Source organism: Salvelinus alpinus, chromosome 24 (assembly GCF_045679555.1).
Source record: "Salvelinus alpinus chromosome 24, SLU_Salpinus.1, whole genome shotgun sequence".
In the NCBI taxonomy this organism is placed as follows: domain Eukaryota; kingdom Metazoa; phylum Chordata; class Actinopteri; order Salmoniformes; family Salmonidae; genus Salvelinus; species Salvelinus alpinus.
The window spans coordinates 14,650,808-14,673,119 of record NC_092109.1 but is presented as its reverse complement, the minus strand read 5'-3'; the positions used below and the strand labels follow the sequence as shown (position 1 = coordinate 14,673,119).

At 43.7% G+C, this 22,312-nt stretch overlaps 1 protein-coding gene across 1 annotated transcript; it reads right to left on the bottom strand.

Moving 5' to 3' along the window:
• Nucleotides 1-12,161: 12,161 nt before the first annotated feature.
• On the bottom strand, nucleotides 12,162-18,525 carry LOC139552208 (trithorax group protein osa-like). The gene is made up of 6 exons (XM_071363704.1): nucleotides 18,332-18,525; nucleotides 15,895-16,042; nucleotides 15,731-15,783; nucleotides 15,382-15,479; nucleotides 14,962-15,130; nucleotides 12,162-14,625 (listed from the first exon to the last, which is right to left on the bottom strand). Exons 2-6 carry the CDS (start codon nucleotides 16,031-16,033, stop codon nucleotides 13,189-13,191), a joined length of 1,896 nt encoding a protein of 631 aa, XP_071219805.1. The 5' UTR covers nucleotides 16,034-16,042; nucleotides 18,332-18,525; the 3' UTR covers nucleotides 12,162-13,188.
• Nucleotides 18,526-22,312: the final 3,787 nt, after the last annotated feature.

Genomic DNA, 22,312 nt, shown 5'->3' with positions numbered 1-22,312 from the left:
CTTCAAACTTTGCTTTCGTCAAAGAATCCTCTATTTGCAGCAATTGCAGCCTTGCAGACGTTTGGCATTCTAGTTGTCAATTTGTTGAGGTAAAGGATTTCACCCCATGCTGCTTGAAGCACCTCTCACAAGTTGGATTGGCTTGGATCTGCTCCCACAACAGCTCAATAGAGTTGAGATCCGGTGACTGTGCTGGCCACTCCATTATAGACAGAATACCAGCTGACTGCTTCTTCCCTAAATAGTTATTGCATAGTTTAGAGCTGTGCTTTGGGTCATTGTCCTGTTGTAGGAGGAAATTGGCTCCAATTAAGTGCCGTCCACAGGGTATGGCATGGCGTTGCAAAATGTAGTGATAAAGTGACAAATCTCCCACTTTACCACCACCAAAGCATCTTTTCTTTTAATTGGCCAGTCTGAGATATGGCTTTTTCTTTGCAACTCTGCCTAGAAGGCCAGCAACCCGGAGTCGCCTCTTCCCTATTGACATTGAGACTGGTGTTTTGCTGGTACTATTTAGTGAAGCTGCCAGTTGAGGACTTGTGAGGTGTCTGTTTCTCAAACTAGACACTCTCATGTACTTGTCCTCTTGCTCAGTTGTGCACCGGGGCTTCCCACTCCTCTTTCTATTCTGGTTAGAGACAGTTTGAGCTGTGCTGTGAAGGGAGTAGTACACAGTGTTGCACGAGATCTTTAGTTTCTTAGCAATTTCTCGCACGCAATAGCCTTCATTTCTCAGAACAAGAACAGACTGACGAGTTTCAGAAGAAAGTTCTTTGTTTCTGGCCATTTTGAGCCTGTAATCGAACCCACAAATGCGGATGCTCCAGATACTCAACTAGTCTAAAGAAGGCCAGTTTTATTGCTTCTTTAATCAGAACAACATTTTTCAGCTTTGCTAACATAATTGCAAAAGGGTTTTCTAATGATCAACTAGCCTTTTAAAATGATGAACTTGGATTAGCTAACACAACGTGCCATTGGAACACAGGAGTGATGGTTGCTGATAATGGGCCTCTGTACACCTACAGTGGGGAGAACAAGTATTTGATACACTGACAATTTTGCAGGTTTTCCTACTTACAAAGCATGTAGAGGTCTGTAATTTTTATCATAGGTACACTTCAACTGTGAGAGAAGGAATCTAAAACAAAAATCCAGAAAATCACATTGTATGATTTTTAATTAATTAATTTGCATTTTATTGCATGACATAAGTATTTGATACATCAGAAAAGCAGAACTGAATATTTGGTACAGAAACCTTAGTTTGCAATTACAGAGATCATACGTTTCCTGTAGTTCTTGACCAGGTTTGCACACACTGCAGCAGGGATTTTGGCCCACTCCTCCATACAGACCTTCTCCAGATCCTTCAGGTTTCGGGGCTGTCGCTGGGCAATACGGACTTTCGGCTCCCTCCAAAGATTTTCTATTGGGTTCAGGTCTGGAGACTGGCTAGGCCACTCCAGGACCTTGAGATGCTTCTTACGGAGCCACTCCTTAGTTGCCCTGGCTGTGTGTTTCGGGTCGTTGTCATGCTGGAAGACCCAGCCACGACCCATCTTCAATGCTCTTACTGAGGGAAGGAGGTTGTTGGTCAAGATCTCGCGATACATGGCCCCATCCATCCTCCCTTCAATACGGTGCAGTCGTCCTGTCCCCTTTGCAGAAAAGCATCCCCAAAGAATGATGTTTCCACCTCCATGCTTCACGGTTGGGATGGTGTTCTTGGGGTTGTACTCATCCTTCTATTCCTCCAAACACGGCGAGTGGAGTTTAGAGCAAAAAGCTCTATTTTTGTCTCATCAGACCACATGACCTTCTCCCATTCCTCCTCTGGATCATCCAGATGGTCATTGGCAAACTTCAGACGGGCCTGGACATGCGCTGGCTTGAGCAGGGGGACCTTGCGTGCGCTGCAGGATTTTAATCCATGACGGCGTAGTGTGTTACTAATGGTTTTCTTTGAGACTGTGGTCCCAGCTCTCTTCAGGTCATTGACCAGGTCCTACCGTGTAGTTCTGGGCTGATCCCTCACATTCCTCATGATCATTGATGCCCCACGAGGTGAGATCTTGCATGGAGCCCCAGACCGAGGGTGATTGACCGTCATCTTGAACTTCTTCCATTTTCTAATAATTGTGCCAACAGTTGTTGCCTTCTCACCAAGCTGCTTGGCTATTGTCCTGTAGCCCATCCCAGCCTTGTACAGGTCTACAATTTATCCCTGATGTCCTTACACAGCTCTCTGGTCTTGGCCATTGTGGAGAGGTTGGAGTCTGTTTGATTGAGTGTGTGGACAGGTGTCTTTTATACAGGTAACGAGTTCAAACAGGTGCAGTTAATACAGGTAATGAGTGGAGAACAGGAGGGCTTCTTAAAGAAAAACTAACAGGTCTGTGAGAGCCGGAATTCTTACTGGTTGGTAGGTGATCAAATACTTATGTCATGCAATAAAATGCAAATTAATTACTTAAAAATCATACAATGTGATTTTCTGGATTTTTGTTTTAGATTCCGTCTCTCACAGTTGAAGTGTACCTATGATAAAAATGACAGACCTCTACATGCTTTGTAAGTAGGAAAACCTGCAAAATCGGCAGTGTATCAAATACTTGTTCTCCCCACTGTATATAGATATTCCATTTAAAAATCAGCCGTTTCCAGCTACAATAGCCATTTACAACATTAACATTGTCTACACTGTATATCTGATCAATTTGATGTTATTTTAATAGTCAAAAAATTTGCTTTTCTTTCAAAAACAAGGAATATGTGTGTATATACACTGCTCAAAAAAATAAAGGGAACACTTATACAACACAACGTAACTCCAAGTCAATCACACTTCTGTGAAATCAAACTGTCCACTTAGGAAGCAACACTGATTGACAATAAATGTCACATGCTGTTGTGCAAATGGAATAGACAAAAGGTGGAAATTATAGGCAATTAGCAAGACACCCCCAAAAAAGGAGTGATTCTGCAGGTGGTGACCACAGACCACTTCTCAGTTCCTATGCTTCCTGGCTGATGTTTTGGTCACTTTTGAATGCTGGCGGTGCTCTCACTCTAGTGGTAGCATGAGACGGAGTCTACAACCCACACAAGTGGCTCAGGTAGTGCAGCTCATCCAGGATGGCACATCAATGCGAACTGTGGCAAGAAGGTTTGCTGTGTCTGTCAGCGTAGTGTCCAGAGCATGGAGGCGCTACCAGGAGACAGGCCAGTACATCAGGAGACGTGGAGGAGGCCGTAGGAGGGCAACAACCCAGCAGCAGGACCGCTACCTCCGCCTTTGTGCAAGGAGGAGCACTACCAGAGCCCTGCAAAATGACCTCCAGCAGGCCACAAATGTGCATGTGGCTGCTCAAACGGTCAGAAACAGACTCCATGAGGGTGGTATGAGGGCCCGACGTCCACAGGTGGGGGTTGTGCTTACAGGCCAACACCGTGCAGGACGTTTGGCATTTGCCAGAGAACACCAATATTGGCAAATTCGCCTTTGGCGCCCTGTGCTCTTCACAGATGAGAGCAGGTTCACACTGAGCACATGAGCACATGTGACAGACGTGACAGAGTCTGGAGACGCCGTGGAGAACGTTCTGCTGCCTGCACCATCCTCCAGCATGACCGGTTTGGCGGTGGGTGAGTCATGGTGTGGGGTGGCATTTCTTTGTGGGGCCGCACAGCCCTCCATGTGCTCGCCAGAGGTAGCCTGACTGCCATTAGGTACCGAGATGAGATCCTCAGAGCCCTTGTGAGACCATATGCTGACACCTGCACATTTGTGGCCTGCTGGAGGTCATTTTGCAGGGCTCTGGCAGTGCTCCTCCTGCTCAAAGGCGGAGGTAGCGGTCCTGCTGCTGGGTTGTTGCCCTCCTACGGCCTCCTCCACGTCTCCTGATGTACTGGCCTGTCTCCTGGTAGCGCCTCCATGCTCTGGACACTACGCTGACAGACACAGCAAACCTTCTTGCCACAGTTCGCATTGATGTGCCATCCTGGATGAGCTGCACTACCTGAGCCACTTGTGTGGGTTGTAGACTCCGTCTCATGCTACCACTAGAGTGAGAGCACCGCCAGCATTCAAAAGTGACCAAAACATCAGCCAGGAAGCATAGGAACTGAGAAGTGGTCTGTGGTCACCCCCTGCAGAATCACTCCTTTTTTGGGGGTGTCTTGCTAATTGCCTATAATTTCCACCTTTTGTCTATTCCATTTGCACAACAGCATGTGACATTTATTGTCAATCAGTGTTGCTTCCTAAGTGGACAGTTTGATTTCACAGAAGTGTGATTGACTTGGAGTTACGTTGTGTTGTATAAGTGTTCCCTTTATTTTTTTGAGCAGTGTAAATACAGTTGAAGTCGGAAGTTTACATACACCTCAGCCAAATACATTTAAACTCAGTTTTTCACAATTCCTGACATTTAATCCTATTAAAAATCCCCTGTCTTAGGTCAGTTAGGATCACCACTTTATTTTAAGAATGTGAAATGTCAGAATAATAGAGAGAATGATTTATTTCAGCTTTTAGTTCTTTCATCATATTCCCAGTGGGTCAGAAGTTTACATACACTCAATTAGTATTTGGTAGCATTGCATTTGTTTAACTTGGTTCAAACATTTTGGGTAGCAATCCACAAGCTTCCCAGAATAAGTTGGGTGAATTTAGGCCCATTCCTCCTGACAGAGCTGGTGTAACTGAGTCAGGTTTGTAGGCCTCCTTGCTCGCACACACTTTTTTAGTTCTGCCTACTAATTTTCTATAGGATGAGGTCAGGGCTTTGTGATGGCCACTCTAATACCTTAACTTTGTTGTCCTTAAGCCATTTTGCCACAACTTTGGAAGTATGCTTGGGGTCATTGTCCATTTGGAAGACCCATTTGCGACCAAGCTTTAACTTCCGGACTGATGTCTTGAGATGTTGCTTCAATATATCCACATAATTTTCCTTCTCATGATGCCATCTATTTTGTGAAGTGCACCAGTCCCTCCTGCAGCAAAGCACCCCCACATCATGATGCTGCCACCCCCATGCTTCACGGTTGGGTTGGTGTTCTTCAGCTTGCAAGCTTCCCCCTTTTTCCTCCAAACATAACAATGGCCATTATAGCCAAACAGTTCTATTTTTGTTTCATCAGACCCGAGGACATTTCTCCAAAAAGTACGATCTTTGTCCCCATGTGCAGTTGCAAACCGTAGTCTGGCTTTTTATGGCGGTTTTGGAACAGTGGCTTCTTCCTTGCTGAGCGGCCTTTCAGGTTTTGTCGATATAGGACTCGTTTTACTGTGGTACTTTTGTACCTGTTTCCTCCAGCATTTTCACAAGGTCCTTGCCGTTGTTCTGTAATTGATTTGCACTTTTCGCACCAAAGAACATTCATCTCTAGGAGACAGAACATGTCTCATTCCTGAGCGGTATGACGGCTGCATGGTCCCATGGCGTTTATACTTGCATACTATTGTTTATACAGATGAACGTGGTACCTTCAGGCATTTGGAAATTGCTCCCAAGGATGAACCAGACTTGTGTAGGTCTACAATATTTTTTCTGAGGTCTTGGCTGATTTCTTTTGATTTTCCCATGATGTTAAGCAAAGAGGCACTGAGTTTGAAGGTAGGCCTTGAAATACATCCACAGGTACACCTCAAATTGACTCAAATTATGTCAATTAGCCTAACAGAAGTTTCTAAAGTCATGACATTATGACGACCCTTCCACTCTGTCTGCCGAATTCTTTCTCTTTGCTCTTGTTTTCCTTAATAGGATGTCGGTGGGTGGAGCCGGAGCCGGTGGGCGGAGCCATTTCATCAGCGAAATGGGACACACCTGGGCTCGGGTGTGTCCCAGGATAAATGCACCTTTTCCGCTTTCATTAAGGAGACTCTCCATGCAGACACAGATTTTGGTTGTGGCATTTTTGTGGCTGCTTTTGGTTGTTTGCGTTGGTACCTTTCAACACCCCTCATTATCACATTTATGCACTCTAACCAGTCACTCTACACACACTATTGTTAATTATATTTAGTTTAATTTAGTTAAATAAATATATTGCTATTCCTTATCTCCACATTGTTTCCTTTTTGTTATGCACTTTGAGCCGGTTTGTGACATAATTTTCTGGAATTTTCCAAGCTCTTTAAAGGCACAGTCAACTTAGTGTATGTAAACTTCTGACGCACTGGAATTGTGATACAGTGAATTATAAGTGAAATAATCTGTCTGTAAACAATTGTTGTAAAAATTACTTGTGTCATGCACAAAGTAGATGTCCTAACCGACTTGCCAGAACTAGTTTGTTAATTTATTTATTTTATTTCACCTTTATTTAACCAGGTAGGCAAATTGAGAACACGTTCTCATTTACAATTGCGACCTGGCCAAGATAAAGCAAAGCAGTTCGATACATACAACAACACATAGTTACACATGGAGTAAAACAAACATACAGTCAATAATCCAGTGAAATATAAGTCTATATACAATGTGAGCAAGTGAGGTGAGATAAGGGAGGTGAAGGCAAACAAAATATATATAAAAATAAATAAAAATTTAAAAAGGCCATGGTGGCGAAGTAAATACAATATAGCAAGTAAAAAACAAAACACTGGAATGGTTGGTTTGCAGTGGAAGAAAGTGCAAAGTAGAGATAGAGATAATGGGGTGCAAAGGAGCAAAAATAAATAAATGAATACAGTAGGTAAAGAGGTAGTTGTTTGGGCTAAATTATAGATGGGCTATGTACAGGTGCAGTAATCTATGAGCTGCTCTGACAGCTGGTGCTTAAAGCTAGTGAGGGAGATAAGTGTTTCCAGTTTCAGAGATTTTTGTAGTTTGTTCCAGTCATTGGCAGCAGAGAACTGGAAGGAGAGGCGGCCAAAGGAGGAATTGGTTTTGGGGGTGACCAGAGAGATATACAGTGGGGAGAACAAGTATTTGATACACTGCCGATTTTGCAGGTTTTCCTACTTACAAAGCATGTAGAGGTCTGTAATTTTTATCATAGGAACACTTCAACTGTGAGAGACGGAATTTAAAACAAAAATCCAGAAAATCACATTGTATGATTTTTAAGTAATTAATTCGCATTTTATTGCATGACATAAGTATTTGATACATCAGAAAAGCAGAACTTAATATTTGGTACAGAAACCTTTGTTTGCAATTACAGAGATCATACGTTTCCTGTAGTTCTTGACCAGGTTTGCACACACTGCAGCAGGGATTTTGGCCCACTCCTCCATACAGACCTTCTCCAGATCCTTCAGGTTTCGGGGCTGTCGCTGGGCAATACGGACTTTCAGCTCCCTCCAAAGATTTTCTATTGGGTTCAGGTCTGGAGACTGGCTAGGCCACTCCAGGACCTTGAGATGCTTCTTACGGAGCCACTCCTTAGTTGCCATGGCTGTGTGTTTCGGGTCGTTGTCATGCTGGAAGACCCAGCCACGACCTATCTTCAATGCTCTTACTGAGGGAAGGAGGTTGTTGGCCAAGATCTCGCGATGCATGGCCCCATCCATCCTCCTCTCAATACGGTGCAGTCATCCTGTCCCCTTTGCAGAAAAGCATCCCCAAAGAATGATGTTTCCACCTCCAAGCTTCACGGTTAGGATGGTGTTCTTGGGGTTGTACTAATCCTTCTTCTTCCTCCAAACACGGCGAGTGGAGTTTAGACCAAAAAGCTCTATTTTTGTCTCATCAGACCACATGACCTTCTCCAATTCCTCCTCTGGATCATCCAGATGGTCATTGGCAAACTTCAGACGGGCCTGGACATGCGCTGGCTTGAGCAGGGGGACCTTGCGTGCGCTGCAGGATTTTAATCCATGACGGCGTAGTGTGTTACTAATGGTTTTCTTTGAGACTGTGGTCCCAGCTCTCTTCAGGTCATTAACCAGGTCCTGCCGTGTAGTTCTGGGCTGATCCCTCACCTTCCTCATGATCATTGATGCCCCACGAGGTGAGATCTTGCATGGAGCCCCAGACCGAGGGTGATTGACCGTCATCTTGAACTTCTTCCATTTTCTAATAATTGCGCCAACAGTTGTTGCCTTCTCACCAAGCTGCTTACCTATTGTCCTGTAGCCCATCCCAGCCTTGTGCAGGTCTACAATTTTATTCCTGATGTCCTTACACAGCTCTCTGGTCTTGGCCATTGTGGAGAGGTTGGAGTCTGTTTGATTGAGTGGGTGGACAGGTGTCTTTTATACAGGTAACGAGTTCAAACAGGTGCAGTTAATACAGGTAATGAGTGGAGAAATGTAAATGAGAACAGGAGGGCTTCTTAAAGAAAAACTAACAGGTCTGTGAGAGCCGGAATTCTTACTGGTTGGTAGGTGATCAAATACTTATGTCATGCAATAAAATGCGAATTAATTACTTAAAAATCATACAATGTGATTTTCTGGATTTTTGTTTTAAATTCCGTCTCTCACAGTTGAAGTGTACCTATGATAAAAATTACAGACCTTTACATGCTTTGTAAGTAGGAAAACCTGCAAAATCGGCAGTGTATCAAATACTTGTTCTCCCCACTGTACCTGCTGGAGCGCGTGCTACAGGTAGGTGCTGCTATGGTGACCAGCGAGCTGAGATAAGGGGGGACTTTACCGAGCAGGGTCTTGTAGATGACCTGGAGCCAGTGGGTTTGGCGACGAGTATGAAGCGAGGGCCAGCCAACGAGAGTGTACAGGTCGCAGTGGTGGGTAGTGTAAGGGGCTTTGGTGACAAAACGGATGGCACTGTGGTAGACTGCATCCAATTTATTGAGTAGGGTATTGGAGGCTATTTTGTAAATGACATCACCGAAGTCGAGGATTGGTAGGATGGTCAGTTTTACAAGGGTATGTTTGGCAGCATGAGTGAAGGATGCTTTGTTGCGGAATAGGAAGCTAATTCTAGATTTAACTTTGGATTGGAGATGTTTGATGTGAGTCTGGAAGGAGAGTTTACAGTCTAACCAGACACCTAGGTATTTGTAGTTGTCCACATATTCTAAGTCAAAGCCGTGTAGAGTAGTGATGTTGGACAGGCGGGCAGGTGCAGGCAGCGATCGGTTGAAGAGCATGCATTTAGTTTTACTTGTATTTAAGAGCAATTGGAGGCCACGGAAGGAGAGTTGTATGGCATTGAAGCACGCCTGGAGGGTTGTTAACACAGTGTCAAAAGAAGGGCCAGAAGTATACAGAATAGTGTCATCTGCGTAGAGGTGGATCAGAGACTCACCAGCAGCAAGAGCGACATCATTGATGTATACAGAGAAGAGAGTCGGTCCAAAAATTGAACCCTGTGGCACCCCCATAGAGACTGCCAGAGGCCCGGACAACAGACCCTCCGATTTGACACACTGAACTCTATCAGAGAAGTAGTTGGTGAACCAGGCGAGGCAATCATTAGAGAAACCAAGGCTGTCGAGTCTGCCGATAAGAATACGGTGATTGACAGAGTCAAAAGCCTTGGCCAGGTCAATGAATACAGCTGCACAGTATTGTTTCCTATCGATGGCGGTTACGATATCGTTTATGACCTTGAGCGTGGCTGAGGTGCACCCATGACCAGCTCTGAAACCAGATTGCATAGCGGAGAAGGTATGGTGGGATTCGAAATGGTCGGTAATCTGTTTGTTAACTTGGCTTTCGAAGACCTTAGAAAGGCAGGGTAGGATAGATATGGGTCTGTAGCTGTTTGGGTCAAGAGTGTCCCCCCCTTTGAAGAGGGGGATAACCGCAGCTGCTTTCCAATCTTTGGGAATCTCAGACGACACGAAAGAGAGGTTGAAGAGGCTAGTAATAGGGGTGGCAACAATTTCAGCAGATAGTTTTAGAAAGAAAGGGTCCAGATTATCTAGCCCGGCTGATTTGTAAGGGTCCAGATTTTGCAGCTCTTTCAGAACATCAGCTGACTGTATTTGGGAGAAAGAGAAATGGGAAAGGCTTGGGCGAGTTGCTGTGGGGGGTGCAGTGCTGTTGACCGGGGAAGGGGTAGCCAGGTGGAAAGCATGACCAGCCGTAGAAAAATGCTTATTGAAATTCTCAATTATAGTGGATTTGTCGGTGGTGACAGTGTTTCCTATCTTCAGTGCAGTTGGAAGCTGGGAGGAGGTGTTCTTATTCTCCATGGACTTTACAGTGTCCCAGAACTTTTTGGAGTTTGTGTTGCAGGAAGCAAATTTCTGCTTGAAAAAGCTAGCCTTGGCTTTTCTAACTGCCTGTGTATATTGGTTCCTAGCTTCCCTGAAAAGTTGCATATCACGGGGGCTGTTCGATGCTAATGCAGAACGCCATAGGATATTTTTCTGTTGGTTAAGGGCAGTCAGGTCAGGAGAGAACCAAGGGCTATATCTGTTCCTGGTTCTAAATTTCTTGAATGGGGCATGCTTATTCAAGATGGTGAGGAAGGCATTTAAAAAAAATATCCAGGCATCCTCTACTGACGGGATAAGATCAATATCCTTCCAGGATACCTCGGCCAGGTCGATTAGAAAGGCCTGCTCGCTGAAGTGTTTCAGGGAGCGTTTGACAGTGATGAGTGGAGGTCGTTTGACCGCTGACCCATTACGGATGCAGGCAATGAGGCAGTGATCGCTGAGATCTTGGTTGAAAACAGCAGAGGTGTATTTGGAGGGCAAGTTGGTTAGGATGATATCTATGAGGGTACCCGTGTTTACGGAATTGGGGTGGTACCTGGTAGGTTCATTGATAATTTGTGTGAGATTGAGGGCATCAAGCTTAGATTGTAGGATGGCTGGGGTGTTAAGCATGTTCCAATTTAGGTCGCCTAGCAGCACGAGCTCTGAAGATAGATGGGGGCAATCAGACTTTGCTTTTTGAAACATCCTGCCATAGGCTCTATATACCAATCCCATTGATTCACTAGCAGTGTTGCTAATGCTGGCTGTGGGGTATGTAAATAAAGAGAACTAAGCCATGTTTTTGGTTTCTCAGATCAATGGGTGAAACGTTTTATGTCAATGAAATTAAGTACAGTATGTTTCACATTTTGGTGTACAGCCCCTTTAAATTGCAGCTGTTTTTACCACAAATATGAAAACATTAATATTTACTTCAAAATTCTAAACTAAATGATACTACTGTATATACAATCAAATGATGGTAAATCAGCTTTAGTACTAATGTGGGCTGCACATTTCAGGGAAAATTGCATATTTTTATTGAACAGTATATGCTAAATAATTGTAATTTAACTCAAATAAGTCTGTTTTGGTTATTTTTCTATTTCAGATAACATTATTTACATATCTAATGTTTTGCTGTGATTGTTGCTTTTTCCAATAGTTTCTTATCAGAGTCATAATGACCCCAGTTGGTAATCCGTGTATGTAAAATATGTTGGTAGTATGAGTGTTAATACACTGAACCAAAATATAAATGCAGCATGTAAAGTGTCAGTACCATGTTTCATGAGCTGAAATAAAAGATCCCAGAAATGTTCCAAATGTACAAAAATATTTTTTCTGAGGGTAATTTCTGTCTCTAATAAAGCCCTTTTTTTGGGAAAAACTAATTCTGATTGTCTGGGCCTGGCTGCCAGGTGGGTGGACCCATGGCTGCGACATCATAGACATCATAGACTAGGCTCTAATGAATTTATTTCAATTGACGGATTTCCTTATATGAGCTGTAACTCAGCAAAACCTTTGAAATTGTTGTAGTTATATTTTTGTTCAGTATATGAGTGTCAGTTGACATGTGTTTTTAGTGTTCTTTTTTTAGGAATATAACTATTCTTTCTCTATTCTCTCCCTTTTAACTCAGGCGAACCTGTGTTTAAGGCTATGTCCTGTTAAACACACAACATGCTTCAGTGGGCGTCGTCAATGCAATTATACATTTCATGTAAGATAAGCCCTGTGGAATTACGCATCTGGCAAAACAAGCTCAGGTCCAAAGTCAACAGACAGGTGCTGCTGTACACACAACATGTTTCTGGGGAATATACTGTAGTTAGCATGGGGTTTCACACTGACACTGTCTGGCATCTCATTTGTGTTACAGCCACAAATAACACATTCTCGCTGTTGTGACCGTTTCAAAGTTCCACCTTGGTTAGGGGTTTGACTATGCGTAATGAGTTGATGTAGGTGTTAGATTTTGCCATATTGTACAATACTGTGACAATATTTGAAGCAAATAAGGAAAAAATGATCAGAATATTTATTGTGTGAAATATTTGCCAACGTGAAAAGGGTTAAAAGATTCCAATATTACTTGTAGTAAAATAAGAATAGGGGGAAAAAATGTTTTACAAATATATATACACAGTGTACAAAACATTAAGAACACCTTAATATTGCATTGCACCCTCCCCCAGTTCTTGACACAAACCGGTGAGCCTGGCACCTACTACCATACCCTGTTCAAAGGCATTTCAATATTTTGTCTGCCCATTCACCCTCTGAATGGCACACATACACAATCCATGTCTCAAGGCTTAAAAATCCTTTAACTGTCTCCTCTTCATCTACACTGATTTAACAAGTGACATCAAAAAGGGACCATAGCTTTCACCTGAAATCTCCTGGTCAGTCATTTTTTATGTTTTGTACACTCAGTGTATATAAAAACATTCACATTTTCATAATAAAACTTTTCTTTTACATTTTATTTGTATATACTGTAATTGTTCCTCCTCAAAACAGTATGGCTCACAATTCTCAACGATTCTCAACACCCACAAAATGTACCTTTGCTGTCTAGGTGGTAAACTTGTATAGTTTCGTGACTGTTATTATAGTTTCGTGACTGTTATTAAACTGTCTTTTTTATTTATTTCAATGCTACTTCATGTTCAAAACAAATCCCAGAGATGAAGGCACAAAAATACTTCATTTTGGATAATAACTTTTCACTCGAGTGCATAATAAATTGTTAGCAAGCTTCAAAGGATAAAAACACAGAATATTAAAAGACAATTCATATTCTGTAGTATTTCAAAAGTGCTACAATGTCCTTTGAACTGTGTCTTATAACTGAAACAGTACTCTATATACATGTATATTTGTTGTGTGTCAGGGCATTTCTCTATGCAATATTGTATGTACAGTAATGCGTGCTTTTCCAAGCGTCCAATGTCAACATTGACATGTTACATCTTTTGCCCAGAGTGCATCATGTTTTCTGTTAATTAGCAGGATTGTTGGCTTGTTGTTGCATTCTGTTCACGAGGAGCTCGAGATGAGCCTCTTTAACTTCATGAACTCCTCAGGTGTCAGTGGTATTAGAGAGGAAGATGAGGGGTCCACCATCAATGCCATCCTAGAGTTTTCCACCATTCCCTGGGATGTGTCTGGACTACAGGCTAGGGATGTGGGGCCTACATCATCCTGCTCCAGAGCCTGACTGCTGGGGTGGATCTTCAAGGGGATTGGCTGGGCTCTGTCCCGTAGATCATGGGGGTGCATTGGATTTGGGTGGTAGGGCCTCCTGGTGTTCTCCTGTTTCTCCCAGGGGTACAAGTCCCTGCTGGCCGGGTTACATAAGATGCTCCCTGACAGCTGAGCCTTGTAGCTGGAGATCTGGTAGGGCGCCATGGGGTGGCGGTGACTGGAAGTAGGGGAGGTGGTGGTGGGGCTAGGCAGGTTCCTGTACCTCTCCAGACTTCTCTCCCTCAGATACCCAGAGCTCCTGTCCTGGTCTCTGTGAGGGCTGTGGAAGACCTGGTCAGCATGGTTTGCCATGGTGGGGGAGATGTCTGTTCTGGTCTGTGTCCTCTCCCTTGGCTCTGGTGGTGTTGGACCATGCAGGGATGGAGCCCCAGGCCGGGAACCAGCAGGCCCACACAGCAGGCCTCCTTTTATCCAGTCTTGGAGCAGCGCCAGCGGGATCTGGATCTCCATCCTTCCCCCTGTCTCTCTGGGGGGACTGGGCAGAGCGCAGCTGAGATTGAGAGGCCCCGGACTGTGCTTGGGGCTTTCTCCCCTCCTCTCCCCCATGGGCCAATCTGGGTATTCTCTCTTCAGGGGTCTAGGGACGTGGACCATGGAGGGGGCGCTGGTCTTGCTACTCTGCAGTGGACAGGGGACGGGTGATTCCGTCTTCATGCCTGGGCTGGAGGCTGGAGTCGGGCTGCGGGAGGAACCGCCAGAGGAGGAAGTGAGGTCGATGACATAGCCATCTCTGGTTGCCAAGGGGTAGAGGTAGGATCTCTCGGGGGGTGACTTCCCCTCCGGCGTCTCACAGCACTCGTCTTTAGCCATCTCCTTCGTGGGGTAAAGCGGTGAGGGCGTATTCAAAAACTTTGGGGATTTGTTGGAGGGAGGAGGGGCAAAGGACGAAGCAGGCTGACCGCCTGACTCTAGGCAAGCTTTCTTGCAACTGAGGTTGAGTGGCTCATTCCAGTCTGAGGAGCACTTGTACCGGTTGGCCAGGAGGCGCAAGCGCTCCAGAGGCTGCTTGGCCCTTTCTGTCTGCCCTTGAGGGGAGGGGAGATATGGGGGTTGGGGTCTGGGGTGGCTGCTGGGATGGCTGCCGGGGGTCAGAGGTGGGTGGACATAGGGGGGCAGAGCGGGGTGGCCAAGGTGGTGATAGTTTGGATGGTAGTGTGCAGGCATAGGGATGATCCTCACTCTGGAGTCTGTCAGGAAATGATGGGGGTTCTGAGAGGAGAAAATACCAATAATGAGTCAGTCAATTCATTTAAATGTGTGTTTGTGTGTGTGTGTGTGTGTTGTGTGTGCATGTGCATGTGTGTCTTAGTGTGTATGGCTGTGTTTACAGAGGCAGCCCAATTATTTTTTTTCTCACTAATTGGTCTTTTGACTAATCAAATCAGCTCTGAAAAAGATCTAATGTGAAAAAATCTGATGTTATTTGTCAAAAGAACAATTAGTGGGGGAAAAACTCTGAATTGGGCTGCATGTGTAAATGCGGGCACTTGTCAGTGTGTGTGTGTACATGCTTATGTGTGTGTGTATGTTTGCTTGTTAGTGTACCTGTTGCTGGGAGGTCTGGAGAGCGCCATATGTCATGCTACGTTTGGCTGTCCTGGGGCACTCTTCCTCCTCACCGAGACTACAGTAATGTAAACGTTTCTGCTGGTGCCGTGGCAGGACCTCCATGTAGTTTTCTCCTCTTACGTGACACTCATATGCCAGAAGCAGCCTACGACAACACAAAGGCCATTTTTGAAACTGTACCAATTAAAACATACCACGCACACACATCACTGACTTGCACACTTATACTGTATTGAGGGTCTCTACCTGGTAGTATTCAAAATATCTGTGTCAAAGACATGCGAGCACACAGCCATGTGCACAACCGCACACGTCTATGCACACATACACGCAAGCACACATACACGCACAGACACGCATACATATAAGATGTATGATACGGTTTCTTTGACATACTTCTCATAGTGTCTACGGGTGCAGGTGGCTGCACTGGTGCTTCTGGGGTTTCCTCCCAGGGTGTTGTATACTTGCTTCCACAGCTGCTGGGTCGTTACCTGGTAGAAATCCAGCTTAATTTGAACATTGTGTCGTTGTATACATTGTAACCAAAACACACATGGAATGTGGCCCCATTACAATAGTTCTAAAACTGGTGAGAGGGTGATGAGGAAAGTTTCCTTTAAATACAACTTTGCAGGATGTTCGATTAACTCTGGGGTTTGACTTGTAATATGAACTTCTCACACCTATTTTAGTCGAAAAACTGAAACCTAACACGTGTTGGAAATGATTGATAGTATTTTACCTGGAGGTAGCCGCCCATGCTTTTCACAGTCTTGTACATCATGAACAGATCGACTAGAAACATAGAACAAATATACAGAATATCAGCTATACATTGTCTGAGAGATGTCAACAATTACTGTGTGTGAGTGCGCGTCTATGTTTCTCTGTGTACAGTACACTCACTCAGTTTGAAGCCCAGGTGTGGTATTCTCTCTATGGGTGTATCTCTCTTCTTCATGTGCAGATAGAGGTCTTTGAGGAAGGTCTCCTCTCCCATCTCTTTCTCCTGTTCTGAGGGTCTCTCCTCCTGCGCCTGGGCCATGATGTCTGCCTGTGAACACACACACACACACACACACACACACACACACACACACACACCATTACCACAACGTTTACATCATTGACGTTCATAGTTAACATTTTTCATAATAGCCCAACAGTATTTTACAATCATTTATCACACATACACAGGTGGGTCCCCAAGCGAGATGTTTAAAGCACGTTTTCTGCAGTTCCACACATTTTGCCACAGGGTTTACAAGTTTAGATAACTGGCTAGACTAACTTATCAATCTAAAAATTGTTAGCTGACATGGCTATTCAAGTGATTGTTAGTGACTGACAAAACAAGAGACAAACTGCTGACAGACAACCAAATTCTACTATTCTAACTCGCAACAGTAAGTTGAAACCCCGACTGAGTTCCTTTGGGTCGGGGAGCGACCGCTCGTGTCGCTTATGCCCAGATCCGGCTGTGCACATACTGTACACAACATATTTACAATGCACATAAAACATATTTCACAGTGGCTTGACTGCAAATCAAACAATGAGTTTGACTGATGAACGGACAAATAAAACGACATGTTTGACTACTGTATGCATTACAACCGGTCTTTAAGGGCCCACAGTCTCCTGATTGTCTGCCAATCGGTGTTCCCAAATATAAATAATTGATGATGATGACTAAGGTTGTTTGACTGATCACGGTTAAATCCGTTGGTTGACTGATCACTCAACCATGCTTGTCTCTGGCACAGTGGTACCAGTGTCAACACCCAGGCTGTCACAATCGGCAAACATTGCCACTGAGCTGACTGTGGTCACGGCATAGATCAGAGACTTGATCAATGCAGTCACTGTTTCCTATACTTTTCCTTAACTGTTGTGTATCATAGACTAATAGTGCATTCAGTGAGGTGAAGCGTTCACAACATTGCAGATAGAAATCCAACAAATAAACCCAATATTATTCCCTATTTTGCTTACTGGTAAATCATGTTATACACAATACTTTTCTATCTAAATGTTGTGTAACTTTTCACCCTCCTGAAAAGACCGCTGAATAAGTGCCAGATGTGCCCTGCCGAGCTAGGAGAGTGGAGAAGAATCAGAGACGGAATATGGCACAGTCTCACACTTGGTCCTGTGAGACGTGTACATATCTTTGGGCTACTTTATTGTTCAACATGTCATTGAGATCTACTATATAGTATAGAATATATATTTTAAATATGTGTCTCATGTTTCTGTCATGTTTTTCATATGCTGTTTCAGGCGTTGATGAATCTACTATAAATCCCTCCGAGAGATATGTCTTGTATATTTGTATATGGTCCTTCATTGGCTACCTTCTATGTGAATTAAAAGTAAAAAATATTGTGCTTGTTTTATTATTTCATTAAAGTTTCTGTTATTATCTATGCATAGTCACTTTAATAACTCAACCTACATGTACATATTACCTCAATTACCTCGACTAACCGGTGCCCCCGCACATTGACTCTGTACCGGTACCCACTAACATTTCACTGTAAGGTCTACACCTGTTGTATTCGGTGTATGTGACCACAAACAGCAATTTGTTTCTGAGACACCAGACAGTTTGAGAGCAATCTAGAGCGACACCATCACTCCATGAGTGTTGACATACCAGTGGCTGGTTGAGCTATGGATTGCGAAACAAATGAAATAATATTAATATGAATTTCATATTACAGAACTAAAAAAATCTAATAGTATCAGCCTAGAGGATACAGGCCATTGGCTACATATTTCTGTTACAGAAGTTATGTTGATTGTGGCACCAGCTACTTCAATAGTAGTCTCCTTAGGCAGATGGGTTGACACCCACAATGTGAACAATCTTCCAGCATACGTTGTTCTGTTACACAGTGCCGTTGTCCTAGCTCTGGGTTTTCCAAAACTACTTCAATAGCTACGAGAAATTCAATGCGAAGACGTGAACCACATTTGACCACATTATTTAAAAACTTGTAAAGAAAAAAACCGCTATTATCCTATTCATGATTGGAATTGGCTTTCAATAGGGAAAATAGGTTCTTCCACTTTGGGTTTTCTTCCCAAATTAAATTCCATATCCCCTTTTTGTATTGAATAATTGTATGACATTTAATGGAAATGTGTCCCTAAATCACACATGAATATGGAGATACCTTCAGTACCAAGAGTATTATCAGTAGCTCCAACATTTGACCACATCAGTGCCTCCTCTCAGCTATGAAGACTTAGGAATTGGGAAGAAACCAAGATGATATCAGAACCACCAACCAAGCTGTATGAGAGTAACACTAGAGTATTTAGTGGTGGTGCTCACCTGTGATTTCAGAGACAGAATAGAGGTGGCTAGGTCTCAGTCTCAGGCCTCCACACCAGGCTGCAGCGCATCCACAGGCTCTATAGATCAGTGTTTTATATCTGCAGATTGGTAGCTTCAATACAGTCTCCACTCCTGTCTCTGTAGTCTTCTCCCGTTTTCCACAGTATTGTCACCTCTCCCTGTCACACACACATACTAACACACACCTGTCCTGTGGCTCTGAATGACACCAAGGTCCAACGCTCTTGTGGAGGTGAATTTCCAGAGTTCTTCCTGCTATGTGTTGGAAGTCAGACCAGTCCAACCTGTTCATGGTAGCATGCCAAAGGCTTGGCATCAGAATAGTCCACATAAGTAGGGAGAAAATAAAATTGTAAAAAATTGCTGAGAGAAAGGTCTTTTGTTCATCATTGGTGGTGATGACAGCCATTCACTCATGCATAAGTATTATTAGATTTGTCATCAATGCCTTTTTCTTGCGTTGATGATGCTTACGTTAGTAGATGGTGAGATGTAAACAGATTTTAGGCAAGTAGAAACCAGTAGAAACCAGTAGAAACCAGAACTAACATCAAATCAAATCAACGTTTATTTGTCACGTGCGCCGAATACAACAGGTGAAATGCTTACTTACAAGCCCAAACCAACAGTGCAATTTTTAAGTAAAAAATAGGTTTAAGGTGAACAATAGATAAGTAAGGAAATAAAAAACAACATTAAAAAGACAGTGAATAATTTTTTTTTTTTTTTTTTTAATTTCACCTTTATTTAACCAGGTAGGCCAGTTCTCATTTACAACTGCGACCTGGCCAAGATAAAGTAAAGCAGTGCGACAAAAACAACAACACAGAGTTACACATAAACAAACGTACAGTCAATAACACAATAGAAAAATCTATGTACAGTGTGTGCAAATGTAGAAGAGTAGGGCAATAAATAGGCCATGGAGGCGAAATAATTTAAATTGAGCATTAACACTGGAGTGATAGATGTGCAGATGATGATGTGCAAGTAGAGATACTGGGGTGCAAAAGAGCAAGAAGATAAGTAACAATATGGGGATGAGGTAGTTGGGTGTGCTATTTACAGATGGGCTGTGTACAGGTGCAGTGATCGGTAAGCTGCTCTGACAGCTGATGCTTAAAGTTAGAGAGGGAGATAATAGTCTCCAGCTTCAGTGATTTTTGTAATTTGTTCCAGTCATTGGCAGCAGAGAACTGGAAGGAAAGGAGGCCAAAGGAAGTGTTGGCTTTCGGAGTGACCAGTGAAATATACTGTATCTGCTGGAGCGCGTGCTACGGGTGAGTGTTGCTATGGTGACCAGTGAGCTGAGATAAGGCGGGGCTTTACCTAGCATAGACTTATAGATGACCTAGAGGGAGTGGGTTTGGCGACGAATATGTAGTGAGGGTCAGCCAACGAGAGCATACAGGCAGGAGGGTGCGGGCAGCAATCGGTTGAAGAGCAGGAAGGAGGAAGGAGTTTTGCATGGCATTGAAGCTCGTTTGGAGGTTTGTTAGCACAGGGCTCAAAGAAGGGCCAGATGTCTACAGAATGGTGTCGTCTGCGTAGAGGTGGATCAGAGAATCACCAGCAGCAAGAGCAACATCATTGATATATAAAGAGAAAAGAGTCGGCCCGAGAATTGAACCCTGTGGCACCCCCATAGAGACTGCCAGAGGTCCGGACAACAGGCCCTCCGATTTGACACACTGAACTCTATCTGAGAAGTAGTTGGTGAACCAGGCGAGGCAGTAATTTGAGAAGCCAAGGCTATTGAGTCTGCTGATAAGAATGCGATGATTGACAGAATCAAAAATCTTGGCCAGGTTGATGAAGACGGCTGCACAGTACTGTCTTTTATTGATGGTTGTTATGATATTGTTTAGAACCTTGAGCGTGGCTGAGGTGCACCCATGACCAGCTCGGAAACCAGATTGCATAGTGGAGAAGGTACAGTGGGATTCGAAATGGTCTGTAATCTGTTTGTTAAAACTTCTTAAGCCTAGGCGTCCCGCTAGCTGGACAACTTCCGGTGAAACTGGAGGGCGCGCAATTCAAATAAATAATCATAAAAATTATGGATATTAAACATTTAGGTACATACAAGTGTCTATATCGATTGAAAGCCTACATTATTGTTAATCCAACTTCACTGTCCGATTTACAGTAGCTATTACAGCGAAAGCATGCCATGCGATGGTTTGAGGACAGCGCCCCCACGTCAAAATATTTTTTCCACCGGCACAGGTTTCATAAATTAACTATTCACTTACTTTTTGAAAATCTTCCTCTGATTTGTCATCCAAAGGGTCCCAGCTTTAACATGTAGTGTCGTTTTGTTAGATAAAATCCTTCTTTATATCCCAAAAAGTTTGTTTAGTTGGCGCCGTCTATTTGAGTAATCCACTCGTTCAACATGCAAAGAAAGGAGTCCGAAAATCTACCCCTAAACTTTGTTTCAACAAGTCAAAATACGGTTCTATTTAATCCTCAGATACCCTAAAATGTAATCAAACTATAATATTTCTTACGGATTGAAGTATGTTCAACAGAAAACCGATTTTAGTAGGTGCGTCTTGTCTTCTTGGTTCGCAAACACGGATTTCCAAGACTGTGTCCCTGGACTAAAACTGTTATTTTTTATTCGTTATTGAAGTTACAAGCGAGAAACCTTGAATATAGACTGCTGACACCCAGTGGAAGCCATAGGAATTGCATCCTGGGATGTAGAATTGAGTATGCTCTTATCCTGGCCATTGGAAGAGCATGGTCTCTCAACAACAACAAAAATTCCGGTTGGTTTTTCTCTGGATTTTCTCCTACCATATCTATTGTGTTATACTCTCTTACATTATTTTTTTTACATTTCTACAAACTTCAAAGTGTTTTCTTTCCAATGGTAATAATTATATGCATATCCTGGCTTCAGGACCTGAGTAACAGGCAGTTTACTTTGGGCACGTCATTCAGACAGGAAGTGGAGAAAAAAGGGGCCTTCGAAAGTTTAGAAAGGCAGGGCAGGATATAGGTCTATAACAGTTTGGGTCTAGAGTGTCTCCCCCTTTGAAGAGGGGGATGACCGCGGCAGCTTTCCAATCTTTGGGGATCTCAGGCGATACAAAATAATAACAGTAGCGAGGCTATATACAGTAGCGAGGCTATAACAGTAGCGAGGCTATATACAGGCACCGGTTAGTCAGGCTAATTGAGGTAGTATGTACATGAATGTATAGTTAAAGTGACTATGCATATAGGATTAACAGAGAGTAGCAGCAGTGTAAAAAGGGGTTGGGGGACACACACACACAATGCAAATAGTCCGGGAAGCCATTTGATTACCTGTTCAGGAGTCTTATGGCTTGGGGGTAAAAGCTGTTGAGAAGCATTTTGGTCCTAGACTTGGCGCTCCTGTACCGCTTGCCGTGCGGTAGTGGAGAGAACAATCTATGACTGGGGTGGGTGGGGTCTTTGACAATTTTTGGGGCCTTCCTCTAACACCGCCTGGTGTAGAGGTCCTGGATGGCAGGCAGCTTAGCCCCAGTGATGTACTGGGCTGTATGCACTACCCTCTGTAGTGCCTTGCGGTCGGAGGCCGAGCAGTTGCTGTACCAGGCAGTGATGCAACCGGTCAGTATGCTCTCGATGTTGCAGCTGTAGAACCTTTTGAGGATCAGAAGAGCCATTCCAAATCTTTTTAGTTTCCTGAGGGGGATTAGGCTTTGTCGTGCCCTCTTTACAACTGTCTTGGTGTGTTTGGACCATTCTAGTTTGTTGGTGATGTGGACACCAAGGAACTTGAAGCTCTCCACCTGCTCCACTACAGCCCCATCGATGAGAATGGGGGTGTGCTCGGTCCTCCTTTTCCTGTAATCCACAATCATCTCCTTAGTCTTGATTACGTTGAGGCAACAACATGCATGACAGTCTTTCCTGGTTGAGGGTTGATGAGAGATGAATTGCTTCTCTTGTAGTTTT

What these genes read in the sequence shown, in the direction of transcription:
- LOC139552208 (XM_071363704.1), bottom strand. Translation starts at nt 16,033, where the DNA reads ATGGCCCAGGCGCAGGAGGAGAGACCCTCAGAACAGGAGAAAGAGATG. An exon ending in ACCCGTAGACACTATGAGAA is followed by an intron (nt 15,131 to 15,381) that starts GTATGTCAAAGA and finishes GTGTTGTCGTAG; the next exon opens with GCTGCTTCTGGCATATGAGT. An exon ending in TCCAGACCTCCCAGCAACAG is followed by an intron (nt 14,626 to 14,961) that starts GTACACTAACAA and finishes TTCTCCTCTCAG; the next exon opens with AACCCCCATCATTTCCTGAC.